General features: G+C 43.2%; 1 protein-coding gene across 1 annotated transcript in view; it reads right to left on the reverse strand.

Moving 5' to 3' along the window:
- Nucleotides 1–4285: 4285 nt before the first annotated feature.
- The window catches only part of Dnajc3 (DnaJ heat shock protein family (Hsp40) member C3), a 30753-nt gene continuing 13620 nt past the window's right edge, over nt 4286–21418 (reverse strand). The window contains exons 4-12 of the mRNA XM_038309861.1: nt 19709–19783; nt 15856–16008; nt 13238–13419; nt 12732–12851; nt 10718–10823; nt 10157–10277; nt 7013–7145; nt 5611–5759; nt 4286–4462 (exon numbers count right to left, since the gene is read on the reverse strand). Of these exons, the coding sequence (XP_038165789.1) occupies nt 4305–4462; nt 5611–5759; nt 7013–7145; nt 10157–10277; nt 10718–10823; nt 12732–12851; nt 13238–13419; nt 15856–16008; nt 19709–19783 (1197 nt within the window). The 3' untranslated portion in view covers nt 4286–4304. The remainder of the gene's footprint in view (nt 4463–5610; nt 5760–7012; nt 7146–10156; nt 10278–10717; nt 10824–12731; nt 12852–13237; nt 13420–15855; nt 16009–19708; nt 19784–21418) is intronic.

A 21418-nucleotide genomic window follows, 5' to 3' on the forward strand; every position in this document is an offset into this window, starting at 1 on the left:
GTCAGACACTTCATTAATATTAGAAACATAGACTAATTAGAGGAAGCTTATACCTCCGCACCAAGTCCAAATTCCAGCCCCCACAGACTCCCTGGTTCTACCCACAGCAGCTTCCAGAAAACCAGCCATCACTGCAGGGCAAGGCAGAACTTGCTCCGTGATGAAGGCATGGCTGACTCTTCAGAAAAGCTTTCTTTGCTGAAAGACTACCAGCAAAGCAGCTCATAGAGCTGACACATTTTAGCCACCACTCAAAGGTCCTTTAAAAGTATGAAGCCCAAAGCTGAGCGTAGTAACAGTGCCTGCTCAGGGCCAGCCCAAGGCTGAGAAAAGAATGACCATCGATGCCCTCTGCTTCTGGTGTCAGGGAGCACTGGCCTCTGCAGCTGCTGACTGCTTCTATACTGTCATGATATCAAGACTGCCACTAGGGATTTGGAAAGCTTCTATATTCCTGTAAAAGTTGTATATACGTTTATTATAGTGTTCCTTCAATGCTGAACAGATAATTGAGCTAGAAAGCTGGCTTCGTTGCTCTAGAAGTTTAACTCCTGGGTGTGCTATGGTGCCTTCCTGTGACTGTGACAACAGACATGAGTAAGAGTCAGATGAAGCCACCTGTTAGACTTTAATATTAAAGTAGAAAAAATAATTCACTATTTTAAGTCCCATTTTCCTAGGACTTGGTGAGTTAAGATTTTTAAACTATCTACGTGCTCCGACCTTCCCTGTAAACTCGGAAAGGAGAAAGCCTTCTTGTCAACTCAGTCCCTGATTTTGTGTGCAATAAAGTTGAAAACAGACTTCTAGGAAGGATTTTCTTAGAATTTTAACTAAAAGGTTAAACATGAAACAGAAGCAAGAAAGTAGTGGATATGACCATAAATATTTTTATTAAATGTGAAAATACACGGGCATAAAAATATTGCCCATATTCATAGACATGTATGAGCCCCAGTTGAAATAATTTTAGTTCTTTTTTTTTCATTAAAACACTAAATTGAGATGGATTGTTAAGTCTGTCCCATTTAAAACAAATAGACACTTAAGAGTAATAATTTAACTTACCAAACATCTCTGATTTTGACTGGCCCTGTGCCCTGTATTCCTCTGCACAGGTAAATATTTCATCCACACACAAGTGCAGTCAACCTGTTGTGACTGCACACAAAGCCACGCAGTGGCTAATTCTACTCTTAAATCATTCAGCAAATGAGATCATCTGTTAAAAAATTATCTGCCCCTCCTAACATTATTTGAAATTACAGAACAAATTCTGCCACTAACAGAAAAGGAATGACAGGATCTGGAAAGATCAGTTCTTACGTCATCACCTGCCTTCTCCATCCTGCATCTCTACAGGGACATCAGATCCACTCCTGACGTCACCTGACCCATGCGTATCTTACTGAAAACACTGTACAGGCCGTCACCGGTGCCCCCCCCCATGGCCTGAGCAGTGACTTCTAGCCACCACCTCTCACCTCCTCCTCCTTCATGGTGAGTGACAACTTCTGACCAAGCCACGGCCTTTCGTGGGAATGCTATCTTCCAGGGGTAAGCAGTGGTGACTGACAGCGACCTTTAGTTACCAATAATCCTCTCGCACAGTCTTGTGCTGTGTCTAAGTTTGGGACTTGCAAAGCAAGGCCTCAAAGTCACTGTGAGCGCCTACTGAGCCCACATTCTGAGCTCCAGTCACGAGCCACACGGCCTGCTCACAATTCTTAAATCTACTCATTCTCAGAGCTCCAATGGTTAACCTGCACAATTAAAATAGACTTTACCACTACTAAGGGGATGTTTAAATGAAGATGCTACATACAACTCACATTAATTAACCTACTGAGTTTTCTCCCAGGTTCTTCTATTCAAGGTAAAAAAGAGTAAACTTGTAGAACTGAGAGGTGAAGAAGGTGCCCTTCTGGTAGCAGGCGACTTTTTCCTTCTTCCTGCAGTGGTGAGCACTGGATGCAGCCAACGACGGTGCACTTAGGAAGCGCAGCACGGGGAAGGGAAGGCTCAGAACAGAGCAGAGCACCGCGAGGGTAAGTTTGATCCCACCTTCCCCAGAATTACCACAAAGGTTTCCGCAGTTCCTAAAACAGAAACCGGGATGTGGAAGTGGCCCTGCAAAAAGGAAAAAGCAGAAAGTGGAGAATGTTTCTCCACTAATGTGGCTATACAGTGTCACCAGGCAGAAGGGACACTGTTCTATTGCTCATCTGATAGGCTGGCCACCAGGAGAACACCAACAGCATGCATGCTGGAACTAACTAACAGTAATCAGCAGAGATCTACTTTCATCTCCCTCCATGGCATCTGCCTTTGGCACCCAAGTTTGCAATGAGAAGACTAATCCTCAGTTACTTAGGGTAGTTACAAGTAGGGGAAAAAAAAACTTAAAACCCTCAGGGAAGCAAATTAGGAAAAGCACCAGATCTGGACCACAGGTCCACACAGCCCAACCTCAACCGTGTCAGAATCCTCCAGCTCCGTGCTGCTGGCCACTCTGCATCCGCTCCAAGTGGGAGAGTAAGAGCGTGGTGCTTCCTTGGATCTGCTGGTGGAAGGGACTTTGGAAAGCAGAGCTGCCTTCACTGTCGTGACGCGTCCACAACAGGAGTCGGACGGAACAGTTGCGTGTTGACCTGAGATGGCTGAGACGTGAAACCATCCATTCACTGTTCCACGCTGGCTGGACTTTACCTGTTTGGTGTTTTGGTGGGGGACCTGGCCTGGAACTCACCATCTAAATGAGGCCTTCTCCTTGTCTCTAGTGCAGTCAGAGGTGTGTGTTACCACACGTGGCCTGATGTGAATTTGGGGACACTGAAGCAAATGAAAGTGGTTTTGAAATGCATTGTTGAGTTTATTGGTAAGAAACAGGCTCCTAAGTACAGGCAAAAAGCACTTAAATGTTTTGCCCAACTCAACTATGTGACTTATGTGTGTCCAGTTTAAAAATCTTTTTCTATATATGCTCAAGGGTATGACTATAGGTTAAGAAAATGATTTGTGCTTGGATGCTACCTTCATGCCTCCCACAATTTAACTAAAATGATTAATCTCATAAAAACAATATATTAGACCTTTATATTTAAAATATTTCAAAATGTTTCAAAAAAGAAAAACAACTTTCTAGAATAAAGGTAATAATTCTTACCAAAATAATTCTTTTACATTTTCAATGCAGCATCAGTAGTTCATAAATATTCATTGTTCTTGATTTAGCAACAGGTTTTTAGGGCAAAAATTATCCAGTATACAAATCCTGAATAGTATATTTCTTAAAGAGGTATCTGCTTAAAAAGCAAGAGGATCTCTCGGGAGGAGATGGGCAATGTCATCTTACTAATGAGATGTGAGCAAACACAGAGCGGAACAGATTTGCAAGCCTACACTTTCTTCTCAGAATAATAAACCCGGCAACATCAGTCCTAGTGAGGCAGATATACGACCAAACACCCAACAATCAATACAGCCAAGACAACTGGGCAAATGTGAGACAGACAGAGACAGAGACAGAGAGAGATGCTGAGATGCTGCCTCGCTCCCCTGCTCCAACTGGGAATGAGCTGCTGATGCTGACGGAGCAACTGCATTTCCAGGGCACTTCTATTTCAGACTGACCTTCTACAGCGTTCTCCAGAATACCACCGAGTCTCTTTCACAGATTGAACTTTTTAACTTGTTCTGGTTAACATTTAAGAGAGGATCTGTAAGTTTTAACAAATTCAAGAGAGACAAAACAACAAAAAATGCATCCTCAGCTTCAAGGCATACTCTACACCTGGGCACCCCACCCACACACGATGGACTGTTTCCTAAACGATGATCTCTACACTTCCTGCAGGGACAGCCATGACGACACTGGGACAGGAGACCAAAACCTAAGCACAATTGTCCCGAAGGACATGGTCTCTTAAGAATACTGAGACACAGTCCATTCTCCTGAAGACCGGAGCTCCTCCTCATGGTTACTATGCAAGGCTGTTTAGAATCTGTCTGCTCCAGGTTAAATAGATATAATGCTGTTTGAACACCACCACAGGACAAATGCCCCAGACCACGTCCCCCAGGCAACACAAGAGTACGGGCCTCCTTGTCAGAAATGGCTCCTTGCTCCCTACCGCGGCAGGCCCATCAAGTCTAGAGTCAGAACAGCTCTTTTCCTTGAAACAACTCTTTGGTCATGGACAAACTCAAAGTTTTGTTTCATTTTGTTTCCATTAGAATCCCAAAGTTTCTTTGTTTTGAATGTTAAGAAAATAATAAAGAGGAGGAGCAGTAAAACAGCTGGTTTAATTGAAGTGGAATTTAAATCTAAACGGTCCGCCTGAGCTGAAGGGATTAAACCCTTGCCATGAGTTCCAGCTCCTGTGGAAGGGGTTGCCACCACCTCCTTGTTGACTCTCTGCATCAAGAGGATCTTCTCCATCATCAAACTTCTTTCTCATTTCTAGAAAAGAAACCAGCAAATGAAGACCCACATGTTAACCCAAGGTATAGGTATGAGGCTTTGATCCTCATACTCCTATTTTCCCACTCTCATCCTGAAGAAAACCATTGCCAGGAGAACTCCTAGAGCCATGCTCTTCACAAAACAGCATGTCAATCCTCATCTCCTACATGAAGTCCACCCCCAAAGCATCTAAGGAGCTACTTTGCCCAACAGGTGAAACAACCGTCCATAAGGCCCATTTTCCTCCCCAAATGTAATGCAGACACATGCAGACCACAAGCAAGGATGGGGTGGGAAGCCCCTAACACCACCAAATCCCTCAAGACCCCTGACTCTGGCCCAACCATTACACTACATTTGAGGGACAGTGTAAGCATTCTGCATCTGATAACAGAACAGGTCAACTGTACCTATTGTTTCCAATAATGAAGTGCACCTGCCCCCCTTAGTAGACTACAAATTACTTAGGACATATGACTATTTAAATTCTGTACTATAAATGGATGCACAGAGAAGATTTGCTCAGGGGGCATAACTTGATTTCCTCTTTGTTGAAGCTGCCTAGCTCGAATTAGAACACCCATCTCTACACGTACAAAAAGTCATGAAAAGCAGTGTGTACAAATTCTTAACCTGTCTCCTTACTTTCCAGACCAGATTCACATGTATATCAACCCATACATCTGTTCATGTGACTGCTAAGATGTAGCAGGAAAGATGGCTAACATCCACAGGGCACAACAGGTCTAGCTAGACATCTACTCTCCTCTTTTTGTGCCAACCTGACACACTGGCTTCCTCCCCAGGCTCCTGACACATGGGGAATTTGGTGCAGAGAACCACCCACCACTGAGCTAAGAGACTAGCAGGGTCTAGGTGTGTTGTGCTCAGTGTTGTGCTTTCCTATGACTGCTAGAGAAAAACAAGGCTAAGAAACGATAGGAACTTGTCCAGGTGGGAGAACGCAGCCCACACTCACTCAGGTGGGAAGAGACCAGTGGAGCCGCAGGGCTGACAGCCAACCACAGCCCTCCCGGACCCGCCTTGTTCTACAGTTCACCTCTGCCCTTGGAGGGAAAGGAACAGGAGCCATTCATCCCCAACAGCACTATTCCAAGAGCAGCAGACGCTGGAGCACAAGGTACCTGGGTCTGAGAGGACTTCTTTAGCAGCTGCTATGTCAATGAACTTTTTCTCTGCCTTTTTCTTTTCCTCTTCGTTCTGGAAATTATCTGGATGCCACTGAAGTGCTAGTTTTCGGTAGGCTTTAATGATTTCTTGTTTTTTGGCATTTCTGAAGGATGAAGAACATTATTTAGCAATTATCAGAAAGGTCCCAACCTACTTTCATTTAAAGAAAACTTCAGAAGAGCTGTGTTGGTTGTTCCCTTGAGCACTCAATCACAGCACTGCAAACACACACTGCAAGCTCTGTGAGCAAGGGATACAGGCAGTGTCACCTAATGACATACAACTTTGTTCTCCTCAAAATTTCAAACATTCTGTTCTAGACAGTCAACTTCGCCTTTCTTTCCTTTCTGAGCCCTGGGGGTGGTGGGGATGAACACTGAGAACTGAACCTATTGTGTGCACAGCAAACCCACCAACACTGAGCCACAACCTCAGGCTTCTCAAGATGCTTGCTCGCCAAGCATCTTAGAATATAGTACAGATCTTTACACTGTCCCTTCTAGATTTCCACAACACCACAGCTTAATTCTTTCTGGGCATAAATAGATACTCTCACATCAAGATGGTGGTGTACACCTTTAATCCCAGCAGTACTCTAGAGGCAGAGAGATCTCTGTGGGTATAAGGCCAGCTAGCTCTACATAGTGTCTTCAGGCTAGCCAGGCTACGCAGCAAGATTCTGCCAATCAAAATAAAGCACGCACATGCACACACACACACACACACATCTCTGTCAACCCCTTATTTTAGGTCGAGTTTACTTAATACGAGTAAGACCAAAGCTTAAACTTTGGAACAAAAGACGACAGACTGAAAAATGAATCTTTTTTCGACAAAACTTTTAGGATTTAATGTTAGTTTACGTGTATGGGTGTCTGCCTGCATGTATGACCATGTGTGTAATAACAGAAAGCCAGAAGAGGTCAGACTGGAGTTAGAGACAATTGTGAGCCATCATGTGCATGCTGAGAGCTGAACCTGGGTCTCTGCTAGAACAAGTGCTCTTCCCCACTGAGCATCTTCCCAGCATGGAGAATGCTCTTATAATAACAATACAACTTTAACTTTAGGCCCACGGGAGGGCTTTCTTTTCCTTCCTCCTAGCCCAATGAAAATAAATTCAACTCTACTTTCTCAATCCTTCCTAAAAAGTCTAGGCCTAGGACCTATTTCCACCACAGCCTTCACCAGCAACATCTATTAGTGCGTTTGCCTGTAATATACTGAAAACAGTTTATGATGTCAAAGGCTGCTAGAATAATGATGTACAAATGAAACACCATGAGTAAGGGAAGACAAAATGAGCTGATTAGCTGTAGAGCAGTTGGTTAAATAGTACAAACTTAAACAGTTCACCTTTTTACTCCCAAGATTTTGTAATAATCTCGCTTCTGTGACTGTTTCAGTAACCGCTGAGCTTTCTCTAAACCTTCGCGGATCTGCTGATCATTTTCGTTGTGTTCCTGAGCAGCTTCATAGTCCTGAATGGCTGTCAAAATACGTTTAGGAAAAGCTGTTAGGGAAATGACGATTCTACCAACTTGGTGCTCAGTCCTCATTGCCAGCCCCTTCACTCACTGCGGCTTCCAAGAGCCTAAATGGTACCTTTTTCATAATTTTGTTCAAACTTAATTCATAACTGAGGCTCAAGTTCTCTCTCCCATTTAACAGAACTCACTGTGGTTGGCTTAGTTTATCCACCCTCTCATATTATCTCCCCACACCTACAAAGCAATCTTAAAGCCACAAAGACGACAAAACACTTGAAAAGACTTAGCACCAACATCCATGTTTGATAGCTAGGAAGAACAAAGGGAACAAAGGAGCTGAAGACCCGTCCCTCAGCGCCGCAGTGTGATGGCAGCGATCATCAAAACCATACACAGAGCCCAGCATGGACAGTCAGTCTGGAGGAAATCTACAGTACAGGCTTTATTACAGAATATCTGGGTAGAGATCAGCGTGAGGTTCATCCTTTCAAAGTCCTGGAGATGAAAATTATTCATGGCTGGGTTTCAGGAACATTCCTTGGTAAAAGGCTTACGAGGGCCTTCAGTGACAGCCCTGGGTACTGGGGCTCTGACGAGGCCCAGCTGTAAAATAAAGTTGACTTGTGTCAATTTGTAAGAAAAAGGATTCATATTCTTAAGTTTCCTGCAATATAGTTTACCAGTCTGGGGTGAGTCCAGTCATCAGGTGCGGCAGCTGGCACCTTTACCCACTGAGCCATCTCACGGTCCCCAAATGGCAAGTCTTTAGATCATACTAAGTTATAGTATGAATGCTTTTATTACTATAAGCAGTGTAGAACTGTTGTTTCCTATATTCATATAACTTACAAGTAGTACCTAATTTCCCACAAACAGTTTTTACATGATTACCTCAGTTTCACACTCAGAAGTTGTCATGTAAAAAAAGTAAACAAGTCTACCTCACAGCCATAAATGAAGTCACGAAACTAAAGACAGAAATAATATGGTTCTAAATGTACTATTGGCAATTAATTTTCTAACTTCAATCTAAACAAAACCTCATCCAAACCAAATTTTTTTCTCGTGTGTATGGATGTGGCGGGTGGGGCTGAACCCGGAGACTGCATGCTAGACTGCTGCTCTAACCACGGCGCTGCGATCCTTCTCCACCCTCTGACATGCTTCAGGAACAGTGCTAACAACTGGTCAGGGTGAGACAGTAATCGGTCTGTTTGCCCTCTTCCCAGCACAATGACAAAAATTAAAAAATAAACATCATAGAATTGTAAAGATAGAAATTTTGACACATTTCTAGGAAAAAAACAAGCAGATTCTTAACAACAACAAAAAATAACAAAGAGGGGATGGAGGATGGGAACAAGAGGGCGCGAGATAGCCAAGTTGGGGGAGGACCAACGGGGGGGGGGGGGGAGGGGCAGTGAAAGAGGTATTCGATAGAAGGAGCCATTATGGAGAAACCAGGTACTAGGGAAATTTTCAGGAATCCACAAGAATGATCCCAGCTAAGACTCCTAGCAACAGTGGACAGGGCTCCTGAACTGGCCCTTCCCCTGTAATAGTTATTAGTTGTCTTGTTGTCTTAGCCAACACTGGACTCCACATGCTACAATACTGATCAGCCAGGCAAATGTGCTCACCAGTACAATAGTGGTATGAATATTACGGAGGGTAACAATCACTCTCTGACGGGCTCCGCGGGAGGGAATTCATGCCTGGGACTATAAACCTGGTCAAAAGCCCACAGCTAGGGAAGTTGTAGACTCTAGCAAAGAATGCTAAGGTGACCCATAAAGGATCATATGGTCTCCTCCTAGATAGCATACAAAAGATTGCTTCGCTAAATGAACATGTTGTTGAACTGTCTTCTGAATTTGTTTATGTTCGCAAATTAATGATGCTTCTAAAAGATTCTTAACTAATTAAAATTGAAAATAAATGACTGTCAAGTGCTCAGCCTTGAGTCGCACATTTATTACCACCCATCTCCAAGGCCTGCAGATGTAAGAAATGGAGGAAAGAATGCAGGAGCCAGCAGCTGGGGAGGAATACTATACACGCTGGCTGCTGGACACAGCATGGCTGTTGCACTCAGGAGCTCAACAGCAGGCAGCATGGTGACCTGCACAAAATCAAGCCAGTCAACACTGCAGCACGGATGAGGCAAGGCTCGCAAGTCCGTCCCCTCAGCCACCCACAGTTAATGGGAGGAGAGTCATCTGTCTGCAGGTCTGTGGCCACACACCCACCCATACATATCCACACGCTCATACAAGTAACCTTAAAGTTAATGTGCCACTAAAAAATAAAATGATATAAAATGAGGGGTATGTTTTGGAAAGAAAGGTTCTAGACGGAGTAGCGGGTAAGAGAGGAGAACTGGGGGATGATTCTGGCAAAAGCCATGTGAAGTCATCAAATAAATCAAAAAATTAGCAAAAATCCCCGTTTAAATATTCATAAAGTCCTACCAAATATGTGATAAACAAAACAATACATGTGATGAATTCCATCTTTCAATAAGCACACGACTGTGTGTGCGCCAGCACAGCCTTCTCGTGGTCCTCACGCCATCCAGCAGCAAGCTCTCTCAGCGCGGCCTCAAGGAAGGTAAGCAGCTATGCTAATGTCTGACGTTGGGAGGCCACAGGATCGTGTTAGACAGGTATAGTTGCATACTTTATGCACATATGTATTGTGCATACTGTGTATTTACATGCTTAAGAGAGTCATATCTGTGCAGACATGTCGGGAATAACTGAACGGCGATGACCTGGATGACAGAAAAGCACGGCTCTCGCTCCTGTTGTTTGTCTCTCCCAACTGAGCTGACGACTGCACACTAAAACTGGTTGTGAGCTCTGCTCAGGTGCTATTCCTGTTGTGGTCCACTTTCAAATTCTTAGCCATCTGCAGATAACTGTACTCAAAATAGATTGCAACTGAACACGTGTTGATGTCATACAATTTAACCTCTAGATACTGCAAGTCAAGTTCCTTTAAGACTTACCTTCGTCATACATTTCTTCTATTAAATAGGCCTCTGCTCGATCTTTCAGAGCATTGACATTGTCAGGTTCCATCTGTAAAACTTCAGAGCATATTCTAATGGCTTCCACAGGCTTCTCGTCCTAAAAGTCAACGTAAGAAAAGATGGGCTGGGTGCACTCAGTAGTGAAGCGTGTGTCTATCATGCACAGGCTCCTGAGCTCAATCCTCAGTATCAAAGAATCAATAAAAATAAACACTGTGGCCAGAGAGAGGGCTCAGTGAGTGTGAGCGCACAATGAATGGGCTCAGTGAGTGTGAGCACACAGTGAATGGGCTCAGTGAGTGTGAGCACACAGCTAATGGGCTCAGTGAGTGAGCACTCGGTGAGTGTGAGCACACAGTGAATGGGCTCGGTGAGTGTGAGCACACAGTGAATGGGATCAGTGTGTGTGAGCACACAATGAATGGGCTCAGCGAGTATGTGCACATCATGAATGAATAAAAAAGAATTTTGAGGAAGTTAAAATTGGCTGTTATCCATGTGAAGTGTTCACACGTCCCGGAACGAGTCAACTGTTACCTTAGAGAAGCAGTGGCAGATCCTTTCTTTGGAGCGGATTGTATACTCAGCAACACTGGGCTCTGTTTTCATGACAGATTCATATTTGCTGGTTGCATCTGTGTATCTATGAAATAAGCAACCCGGGAGTAACAATGAAATAGTTTCCAAAGCTGTAGGAACAACCCCTTCCTTTCAGGGTGTACTGCTTAGTAATACAGCCGAACTAGCACAACACCTGCCCTCAGATACAATGCCTCTAACCTGAGTCCAAGGCCACCTCTTCAGCCCAGAGACAGGCAAGGGTGCTTGTCAACAGAACTGAGGGCCCAAGGTCAATCCCTAAGACTTGCACGGTGGAGAGAGCCCATACGCTCATTCTTCAGGATATGTGCTTGCCTGCACGCACAAATAAATATAATAGAACTATTTAAAGCACGTGGCTAGGACATGCAGGGGGTGGAGAGTTAAAAGTTAAGTGGAGGGACTGCACAGCTGCGAGGAACTCGACATCCATCCTCAAGTGAAACCAGAGACGAAGCAGCTCTCTAAGGTCACTCATGCACCCGTAAGCCCAGTGAGCATGGCAGCTCACCACACTAACTCGAGTGTTCTGTCACCGGCAAATGCCTCTTCATGTCCCCCCAGAAAAGTTTACAAAAGGGATGTATGTGTGTGTTGGGGGCATAGAGAACCGCACTGGAGAGCAAAGCCAGTGTCTTGCATGTCAATCACAACCACTGAGCTGTAGCTCCATCTCTAAGGATTTACACACGGAAGTAGCATTATTCAATGGGTGATAGCTGAATAAATAAACTAGTGTGGAGAGTAATACCATGGAAATATTAACCAATAAATAGGAAATATTTAAACAACAAGCTGGATAAAACCCAGAGAACTTTGCTAAAGCGGAAAAGGCTAATCTCAAAAGTTTCCATTTTGTGTTTCCATTTCTTCGATACTCTTGAAATGACAAAACCATAGAAACAAAGAATATATTGGTGGTGGTTGGGATCTAGGGAAGGCTACAGACAGGAGTGTGGTGTAAAGGGACAGCACAGGAGGCTCGTATGTGATGCAAGACCCTGGAGGACACTGGGTAAAGCGTTGCCATGAGAACTACAAGGAGTCGGGAACACAGAGTCTACCTCACAAGTAAGCAGCACTGTCTGGAGAGTCTTCAAGTCTCCTGCCCCAGCCTACCAAACCCTACACCCCAATATCCACACAGACAACTCCTGTTTTAAGATAAGACCTTAAATACCTACCACCTCCCCAAGAGCTCCCCTTTTGCTCCTGGCCTCCACTGCTCTAGACTGGATTAAGGGCTCCTCTGCTCTGTCCACTCTGGAGCTCTGCTAAGACCTCTACACCCCAGCACTTCATACCGACTGTGGTGATTTTTGATCAGGATCTAACAAAGCTTGCCTGAAGATCTGAGAAGCAATGCTCTGACCAAAGGGGTTCCTGTGCTCAGACTGCACTGAGCGCCTGTCTCCTCTCCACCAGCCACCTTACTCTGTTCTCCACCTCCTACTGCGGAGATTAAAGGCGTGGGATCCAAATGCTGAAATCACCTCTGTGTGGGCTCTGTTTCTCTTTTAGACTGGATCAACTTTGTGTAGCCCAGGGTGACCTTGAACTAACAGGGATCCTCTGTCTGCCTTTGTCTCTTTAGTGTTGGGATTAAGGGTGTGTGCTACCACTGCCTGGCCTTTAGTGGCTTAGCTCTGCACTTCAATCTTCAGGCAAGCTTTAGTTTTTTATTTGTTTAATTTGTATTTTATTTCCTTTTTTTTATATCACCACAACTGACCTCCCATATTAAGCTATAAACCTTTTATAAAGGTTACACTACTAAAAGCTGTAGTCACATTTCTGTGCTCTCAGTACATCGCTCAGTACCTGGCACACAAAGGAAACACCCGAAACAGCACCGCGCTAGCGGGGACTGTGCAGTCGCTTCCACGGTGTCTGTCCGCGGCTGCTAAGGCCCAGTGCTAGCTAGACCTCGCCGGACACGTCAGGCTCTTACCTGCCGTCTTTTATCAGTTCTTCAGCTGACTCGATCAGCTTATTCAGTTTCTTCACCTGCTTATAGTGTGCAAAGCACCTTTTATGATCCTGGTCAAGTTTCAGACACTCACGGACTTCACTGCTCACATAGTTTAAAAAAAAAGAAATACTCCAAGTCAAAATCATCCTTAAATACTTTTCTGCATTAAGTAATCAACATTAACGTATTTTTGTAACAATGAAAACATGCTGACTTTTGCTATACACATTTACATATGACATCATATCATAAAAACAATAATTCAAATGGCATGAAGCTACACATTAAACTCTGTTTCGGTAGGTAAAACAGCAATGCCACTTTAGTAAGACTAATTCTTGAAAATAAGCTGTAGAATTTATATAATACATTAGTGATAACATAGTTTCTTTAAATGGGTATAGATATTTTAAAAAGTCCTTAGTATTTGTATTAACATATATGAAACTGTGAAAAGACCAGCTGTGGCTGTCGCAGGGGCTGACCTGAGGGAGAGCTCGTGGTCCCCGAGGTGGTAGTAGAGCGTGCTGATTCTGTAGAACGCTTCTGTGTTGTCATGCTTCAGTTTTGAAGCAGCCTTTAAGTCACTGATGGCTTTCCTAGGCTCTCCTTCCTTTATAAAACATTCAGCTCGAAGTTCGCGTAATTCTGCATCCCAAACACAAACCTTGAGAAACAAAAGAACTAGACTTTAAGAAACATAAAGTATGTACATTGATGCTTGCATCCCACACATTCCATCCACATGTTCACAGACATAAATACCCTCAGTTGATGTGATTAAAGTCGGTACTTTATAGATGGTGTTTAAATTAAAATCCTGCTATAATTAAAAGTGCAAACAGAAGGTGATAACATCCTGAGGGTGCCTTAAATCCTGAGGGAGGAGAAAATACACAAAGCGAGTTTTTCTTCCCCAGATTATAGAATTTTTAAACTCTGAATATACAAAAACATAGCACTTGCACACTGAGTTCCAGCTTGAAATGCACAATGAAACCCTTTCTCAAAAACTGAAACCACAAAACACACACAACACCATGGCATTTACTAGTAGAGGGTTATTCCCACTGACACATTTGATGAGAATATTCAGATGTTTATTCAACAATTATAATTTCTATAAGAAAAGAAAGCCAAGGTTCCTTTTTGTAATTCTTGCTTGGTTTTGTTTTTCGAGACAGGATATCATGTATACTAAGCTGGTCTCCAACACCCTATTAGCGCAGGATGACTTTGAACTCTTGATCCTCCTCCTGCCCTACTTCCTGAGTATAGTGATTTCAGGTGTTACTGCCATACAAGGTGTCAAATACAAGGCTGCGTGAATGAATGCTGAGTAAAAGCTCTACCAACTGAACCCGAAACCTTAGTTCCCAATCAACAAAATACATAGTGCACTGATTACTAAGTTAAATGAAATTTTGGAAAATACTAGATCCTTGCTTCCTTGATATTAAATCCTCATTTAAAAAAAAAATGGAAGACTTCACCATTCCTATTTTATGAAGTCTATCACACTCATTAAACACAGTTGATTCTTCTAAACAGATACCCCAAGTTCACAAAGAGGGCCTGTACGTTATGTTTTTCTCAGAGTCTCTAACACTGTGTCAATAATGTTATTTATATATATATATATACATATATATATTAAATAATCATGTGAGATATATATATATATATAAAATACTAACGAGCTAGGCCCAAATGGGCAGTCTAGCAGTAAGAAAGTAAAAATTATTTTTTTTCCTTTAATAAAGTTTCAATAAAACAATTTAGTACAGCAAGATTACATGATTTCCTCTATATAATTATTGAATATGAGCCAGCAAGATGTTTTAGTAGGTGAAGATGTTTGCATACAAACCTAGTGATTAAGCCACAGAACCCACATACAGGAGGGAGAACTGACTCCACAGAATTAGTATATGACCTCTGCAGGTGCATCACAGCACACACATCACACAACTGCATCGCAGCACACACAATCACAACTGCATCACAGCACACACACACATCACACAACTGCATCACAGCACACACAATCACAACTGCATCACAGCACACACATCACACAACTGCATCACAGCACACACATCACACAACTGCATCACAGCACACACAATCACAACTGCATCACAGCACACACATCACATCACACAACTGCATCACAGCACACACAATCACACAACTGCATCACAGCACACACACACATCACACAACTGCATCACAGCACACACACACAATCACACAACTGCACCACAGCACACACATCACACAACTGCATCACACACACACCATCACACAACTGCATCACACACACACCATCACACAACTGCATCACACACACACCATCACACAACTGCATCACAGCACACACACCATCAGACAAGTGTATCACAGCACACACAGCCACACACACCATCATACACACACACTCATAATTCTTAAATTATCAAATGAATGCCTATTTTCCATAAATCATATATTTCTTGCCAATATTAAACTGTAAGAATGGTAATTATGTTGATTACTTCCATTTAGACTTTCTTCTGAAATCACCTGCCATTAAATCCTCCTGGGGCAAGGAGATCCTAACCTTAATGCTTCCTATTGGAACCCTCTGTATCCTAGCACTTTCTCTTCTAGAAACCTCTCACTTTAAGTGTTTCTGTTTCTTTCAAACACCATCTTTCCTTTCTCTTTAAGTAATTCATCTCTTACCCATTGTCTAACATGGTGTGCTCCAAAATTTAAAAAAAAAGGGCGGGGGGGGGGGAACAAGGCAAGCAGTAGGTGAAAATACATGATTCTCACCCAGGGATAGTGGTGCACACCTTTAATCTCAGCACTTGGCAGGCAGAGTAAGGCAGATCTCAGTGAGTTCAAGGCCAGCCTGTTCCAGGTCAGCTAGAGCTACATATAAGACTCTGTGTTAAACAAGAATGTAATTCTCACTTCACAGCGTACCAACATGTACTAAAGACCTTCAATTGCAAATCTCCACGACCAGCCCAAGGACCTGCCTGAGTCCTACCGGAGTTTCTCCAGTACGCCTAACTCTAAGAGCAGTGCCGGGCTCCTGGGCTTCCAGACTCACCTCCAGGATCTTATCAAGGAAGGTTATAGCAGCGGCGTAGTCGGCGCTCTCGAAAGCCGCGAGCGCTTGGGAGCGTAAGCGCTGCATCTCATCGGATTTTACGAGCTGAGACTGGGCTTCCTTCTCTTCATTTTCACTGGGGCTAGATTTGAGCTACAAGCAAAACAACAAATAAAGTTTTCCTCTCTTAAATCCAGACACCGCCCAGGAGAGCCAGTCCTACCGCCCACAGTTCTGACTGAGGAAATACAGCTCGGGTTGTCCCACAGTTCTGACTGAGAAAATACAGCTCGGGTTGTCCCACAGTTCTGACTGAGGAAATACAGCTCGGGTTGTTCATTACACAGCAGCAGGCAGTGGACAGGAGTAACACGGAGAGAAGTTTCGCATTCCTCGGTGACAAAGTCATGAATATCTCCATACTGTTCTACGACTAGCTAGCTTAAACATTACCATGTACTGTGTTTGTGGAGGGCCTGCATGGCACAGTACAAATGCTGAAGGAGTCCATGCCCTTCCAGCATCTGGCTCCGGAGGCTGAGCGTGGTCAGGCTTGATAGTGTGTGGCTTTACCCACTGAGTCACCTCCTTAGCCTTTCACGGTTACGTTACAATAAAGCCTAAATGAGCAAGTTACTTCCCCAAATCCTGAATTCAATGCTTCTCTACATGCTGTGTGCATTTTCTCTGACGAGACAGTCACACATACCTGGGCATGGCAGGCATTATTAAAAGTCGAGTTCCTTCTGAGCACTGGGGACTGGACCCAGGCCTTACTTACGCTACCCTACTCCTAACCTTTGTGACTACGCTGACAGAAACATAAAATCACAGCGAGGGAACTGCGTGTAGCCAGGGATGGAATTCCTTCCTCCAAATGTGCCACCCTAGGTTCAGTCACCAGCTTTGGAAAAATATACACAATGAGGACAGGGTACAAAATATAATACATGCTTTCAGGAAAAAAATCTACTTCTCCATGAATTATACATCAGCCAACTTTAAAATGTGGATGTTCTCTATTAAGGTCAGTTACAGCAATTGAAGTATCTAAATTTGACCCATAATAAGATTATAATTTAGGGCTGGAGAGATGGCTCAGAGGTTAAGAGCACTGACTGCTCCTCTGGAGGTCCTGAGTTCAATTCCCAGCAACCACCACATGGTGGCTCACAACCATCTGTAATGGGATCTGGTGCCCTCTTCTGGCCTGCAGATGTACATGCAGGTAGAATACTATGTATATATAATAAATAAATCTTTTAAAAAAAGATTATAATTTAGTGGAGTCCCACATGTTTATTTGCATAGTCTGAATTTTTAGGTTATGCACACACAAAATAAAAGGTAAATGACATGCTGGGAGAAATTTAAACCATATTATCAGATAAGGGATAAATACTCAAGTTATATCGCTAACTTACAGAACTCAAAAACAAGAACACCCATAAGTAAACAGGTAAAAAAGTACTTGAAAATGAAGACATCGCAAGCAGAGAGAGAAAACCCAGTTAACACAGCAAGCAGAAAGTGGGGTGTCTGTTGTATACAGAAAAGGAACCCTGCATGCAGAAATGTATTTTTAGGAAACAGTTAAACATACAACTAACTACTATACGACCCAGTAACCCTCCCCCTGGGCTGTAAGGAGCTGAGATCGTGACTGCAAGGTCCAGGGCGGCGATTCACAGTAGGCAACACACAGAGTCAACTTGCACATCTACTGCTAGCTTGGCCCTGCGATGTCCCACTGTGATGTTCATTAGCATTTCCCAAAGTCTGAATCCTTTCCAACTGACATATATGTACTCGTCACTACTAATGGAGTTTATTAGATAAATTACCAAAGATTTATACTTGATTTTAAAATTAAATTGCAATTGACTGTTATTTATCAAATATCTAATTTTTAACCACAATCAAAATGCAGGTTTTCTTTATATACTGTTGGTAAGAAGGCAAATTAGTACAGCCACTGTGGAAAATGGTTTGAAGGTCTTCCAAGGCTAAAAATGACCTGAATATGATTCCACTATACTACCTGAATAGTATTTGAAGGACAAGAAGTCAACACACACAGATGCCTGCATGCCCATGTCTGCGGTGACATGCCCAGATAGTCACACAGACAGTCACATAAAAGATGAACAGGTAAAAAATAAATAGCATATATTCACGCCATTATATACCAATGGAGTATTACTCAATCACAAGGAAGGAGGCCATGTTATCTGCAGAAAAACGGGATGGAACTAGAGATTACACATTGCGGAGACTGGCTGGCCAGAGGATTCTAAGATCAGCCTCTCTCCACTCCCCAGCACTGAGAGTACAGTGCACGACATCATGGCCAGCTTTTACAGTGGTGCCCGGTCCTCGTACTTGAACAAGCTCTTCACCCATTTGAACATCTCCTCAGTCCCAAGCGTTCATTCTTTTTTTTTTTTTTTTTTTTTTTTTTTTAAGATTTATTTATTTATTATTATGAATACAATACTCTGCCTGCATGTGTACCTGCACCCCTGAAGAGGGCACCAGATCTCATTATAGATGGTTGTGAGCCACCATGTGGTTGCTGGGAATTGAACTCAGGACCTCTGGAAGAAGAGTCAGTCCTCTTAACCGCTGAGCCATCTCTCCAGCCCCCAAGCGTTCATTCTTGATGTAAAAAGAAACAAGCACATGCCACACAAATCTGCCTTTCTCTTGAATAAATGGTAAAATGATGTGAACAAAAAGTTGCTTTAAAATCAATTCCATGACTCATTGTTACTAGGTATTTGTTTGTATGCCTATTTCATATACACGTATAACCCAGGATCATGTGGCAAGCTTGCAGTGAATCACGAGTCCCGACTTCAAGGCCATGAAGCATGTTTCAGAGGACATTTCTAGATTCTCATGTAGGTTAAGTTAAAGTAAGCCTATAGCCAAATCAGGACTCACGTATCAACTGTGTGCATTTTATCTTCCAAATGTTGTAGCACGAATTCTAGTTGGTCTTAATTAACCAAAATCCAGAGTCAGATATAGGGGCTAAAGCTGAAGATCAGAGAAGCAGAGCAGTAAGCCACTAGAGAGACCGTATACCTCTACCAATGCTGAGACCAAAGGAGCGATCCTGTCCCTCAGACCGCCTAGACTGCACTGTGTCTCCAGCAAACCTCGGAGTGCACTGAGCTCTTGCCGCCTCCTCCTTCCCCTTCCCTCTTCCTCCTCCTCCCACTCCCCTCTCCTCCTCCTCCCCCTCCCCCCTCATACTCCTCTCTCTGCCCAGCCATATCCCTCCTGTCTCCATCTCCCCGGTGCTAGGATTAAAGACATAGGGTCCCATGTACTGGGATCACTGCTGTGTGAGCTCTTTTTCTCTTTTTAGACAGATTCAATCTCATATAGCCCAGGGTGGCCTTGAATCCTGGCGTTAAAGGTGTGTGCCACCACTCCCTGGCCTCTAGTGGCTTAGCTCTGCACTCTGATCTTCAGGCAAGCTTTGTTTGCTAAAACACAAATAAAATATCACTATACAGCGTTAATATGATTCTTTGCACCAGGCAGTGGTGGTGCACGCCTCTAATCCCAGCACTCGGGATGCAGAAGCAGGCGGATCTCTGGGAGTTCGAGGCCAGCCTGGTCTACAAGAGCTAGTTCCAGGACAGGCACCAAAGCCACAGAGAAACCTTGTCTCAAAAACAAAACAAAAACAAACAAACAAAAAGAACTGATTCCTGTGTATGTGTCTGTGTGTGTGTGTGTGTGTGTGTGTGTTAGCTATAAAACTAATATAAAGTAGCTTATTACAAAGGAAAATCAATTCTGCATGTCGCCCAGTAACCCCTTTGGGCCAGGCACTTACCACTTTCTTAAAATCCTCTTCCGCTTCATCGAGCTTTCCTTGTTTGAGCAGTAAGTGGCCTCTCTGTAACCTCGCCTGGGGAAGCAGAGGGGCTGTGTGAGTACTGTGGATGTCTAAATTTGCTTTTAAATAGAAAGGACAAAACTAAAAGTTATAATCAAGTTACTAATGTTTATTTCTTCAATGTTTGTTTGACAGCACTGAGACTAATTCCTATAGCTTCAGAATGTGTACAATTTTTATTAAAATATTTTTTTCTATAAAAATATGTTCTGTTCAACCCAAAGAAATCATAAGCAAAGGGTTTTTTCAGGGGGGGGGGGGGGGCTCTTTTACTTGTTTAAGATATAAGGTTTCTTTTGAGAATGATAAAGATGTCCTGGAACTAGACAATGGTACTTCGCTAAAAACTAAGAACTACTCAACTCTTCAACATGTGAATCTTATGGTACATGAATTATATACATATTTTGAAATGATGCTGGGTATCAAACACAGCAACCCATAAAGATGAATGGTACAGGGTTCTCCTTCAAAAGCAACATTCCAGGCCCTGTATATTAATTTTAAAAAATGCTTTTTGACATCATACTAACTCTTTCCACTAAAAGTTGCAGTAGGACTGTCAAAGCTCCAGAAATAGGTTTTCTTTTCGTTAGCCCTTCGACATAAATATTTATTGTAACCAGAACACTGACCGCCTTCAAGTCTGGTTGTCCTCTTCCAATACGTACGGTCCGAGCTCGTCAACTCACGCCTCTCTGAGGACGACCCAAACTTATCTATTACGTTTACAGAACATAAAATTTCCCTATTCCTCTATTAGATACATCGACACACAAAAAGGACAAGTAAGGCCATTTCGGCCAGCTGATAACTAACCACAATGCTAAGGGGGTTCCACAGCCTTCTGAGAGGCTGTGCTCCAATGTGTCAAGTCATGAAGTCAACAAAAATACAACAGTTGGAAATTCCACCTTAAAATAATAATACAGCAATATATCACATCAAACACGTACTACATAGTCAGTTAGCTCAAATCCTTTTAGGAATATCGAAAATTATAAATAATGGCGACAAAATTAATTAATTAATTATTCTGAACCGCCCACATATGTATTCCACTGATGAAAGCTCATACGTGAAATAGTTCAAGTGTTAACTATGTGATCCTCAGCAGGTGGTGTCATTTTGGGAACCAGCAAAAACTTTAGGAAGTGGGGCCTACCTAAAAGATGCAGGGTACAGGGGGTGCATCCTTGGGCTGGGGGCCATAGCCTATCCTGGCTAAAGCATATTCTTCTCTGCTTCCTGTTTGCCATGAACTAAGTGACTTCCTCTCCCATGTGCTCCACTGCTATGGCGGTCCCGTTTCATTACAGCCCCAATCAAGGAGCGTGCACTGCATCCTGAGGGCTCTGAAACCATGAGTTAAAACCAATCTCTCGTGTTTATCTTAGCTGTGCTGTTGCAGTGATCAAACTAAAAGAATGCCCGTACAGCCTATGACAGCCCTAAAATGACGTACCAGACGTCAGGAGAGCAGACTTTGCAGTAAGCGTCTCTACCTCCGAAGCCTATGCACTGACTCTGGGGAGAACCATACTAACATGCTTGGGATCCACAAAACACCCTTTAAATGGACCCCCTCCTTGTGCTCCCCCCTCACCCGTAAATGTCATTTCAGCACTGGGTCTCTCATGCGTGCCT

This window comes from Arvicola amphibius, chromosome 13, assembly GCF_903992535.2.
Source record: "Arvicola amphibius chromosome 13, mArvAmp1.2, whole genome shotgun sequence".
Lineage (NCBI taxonomy): Eukaryota > Metazoa > Chordata > Mammalia > Rodentia > Cricetidae > Arvicola > Arvicola amphibius.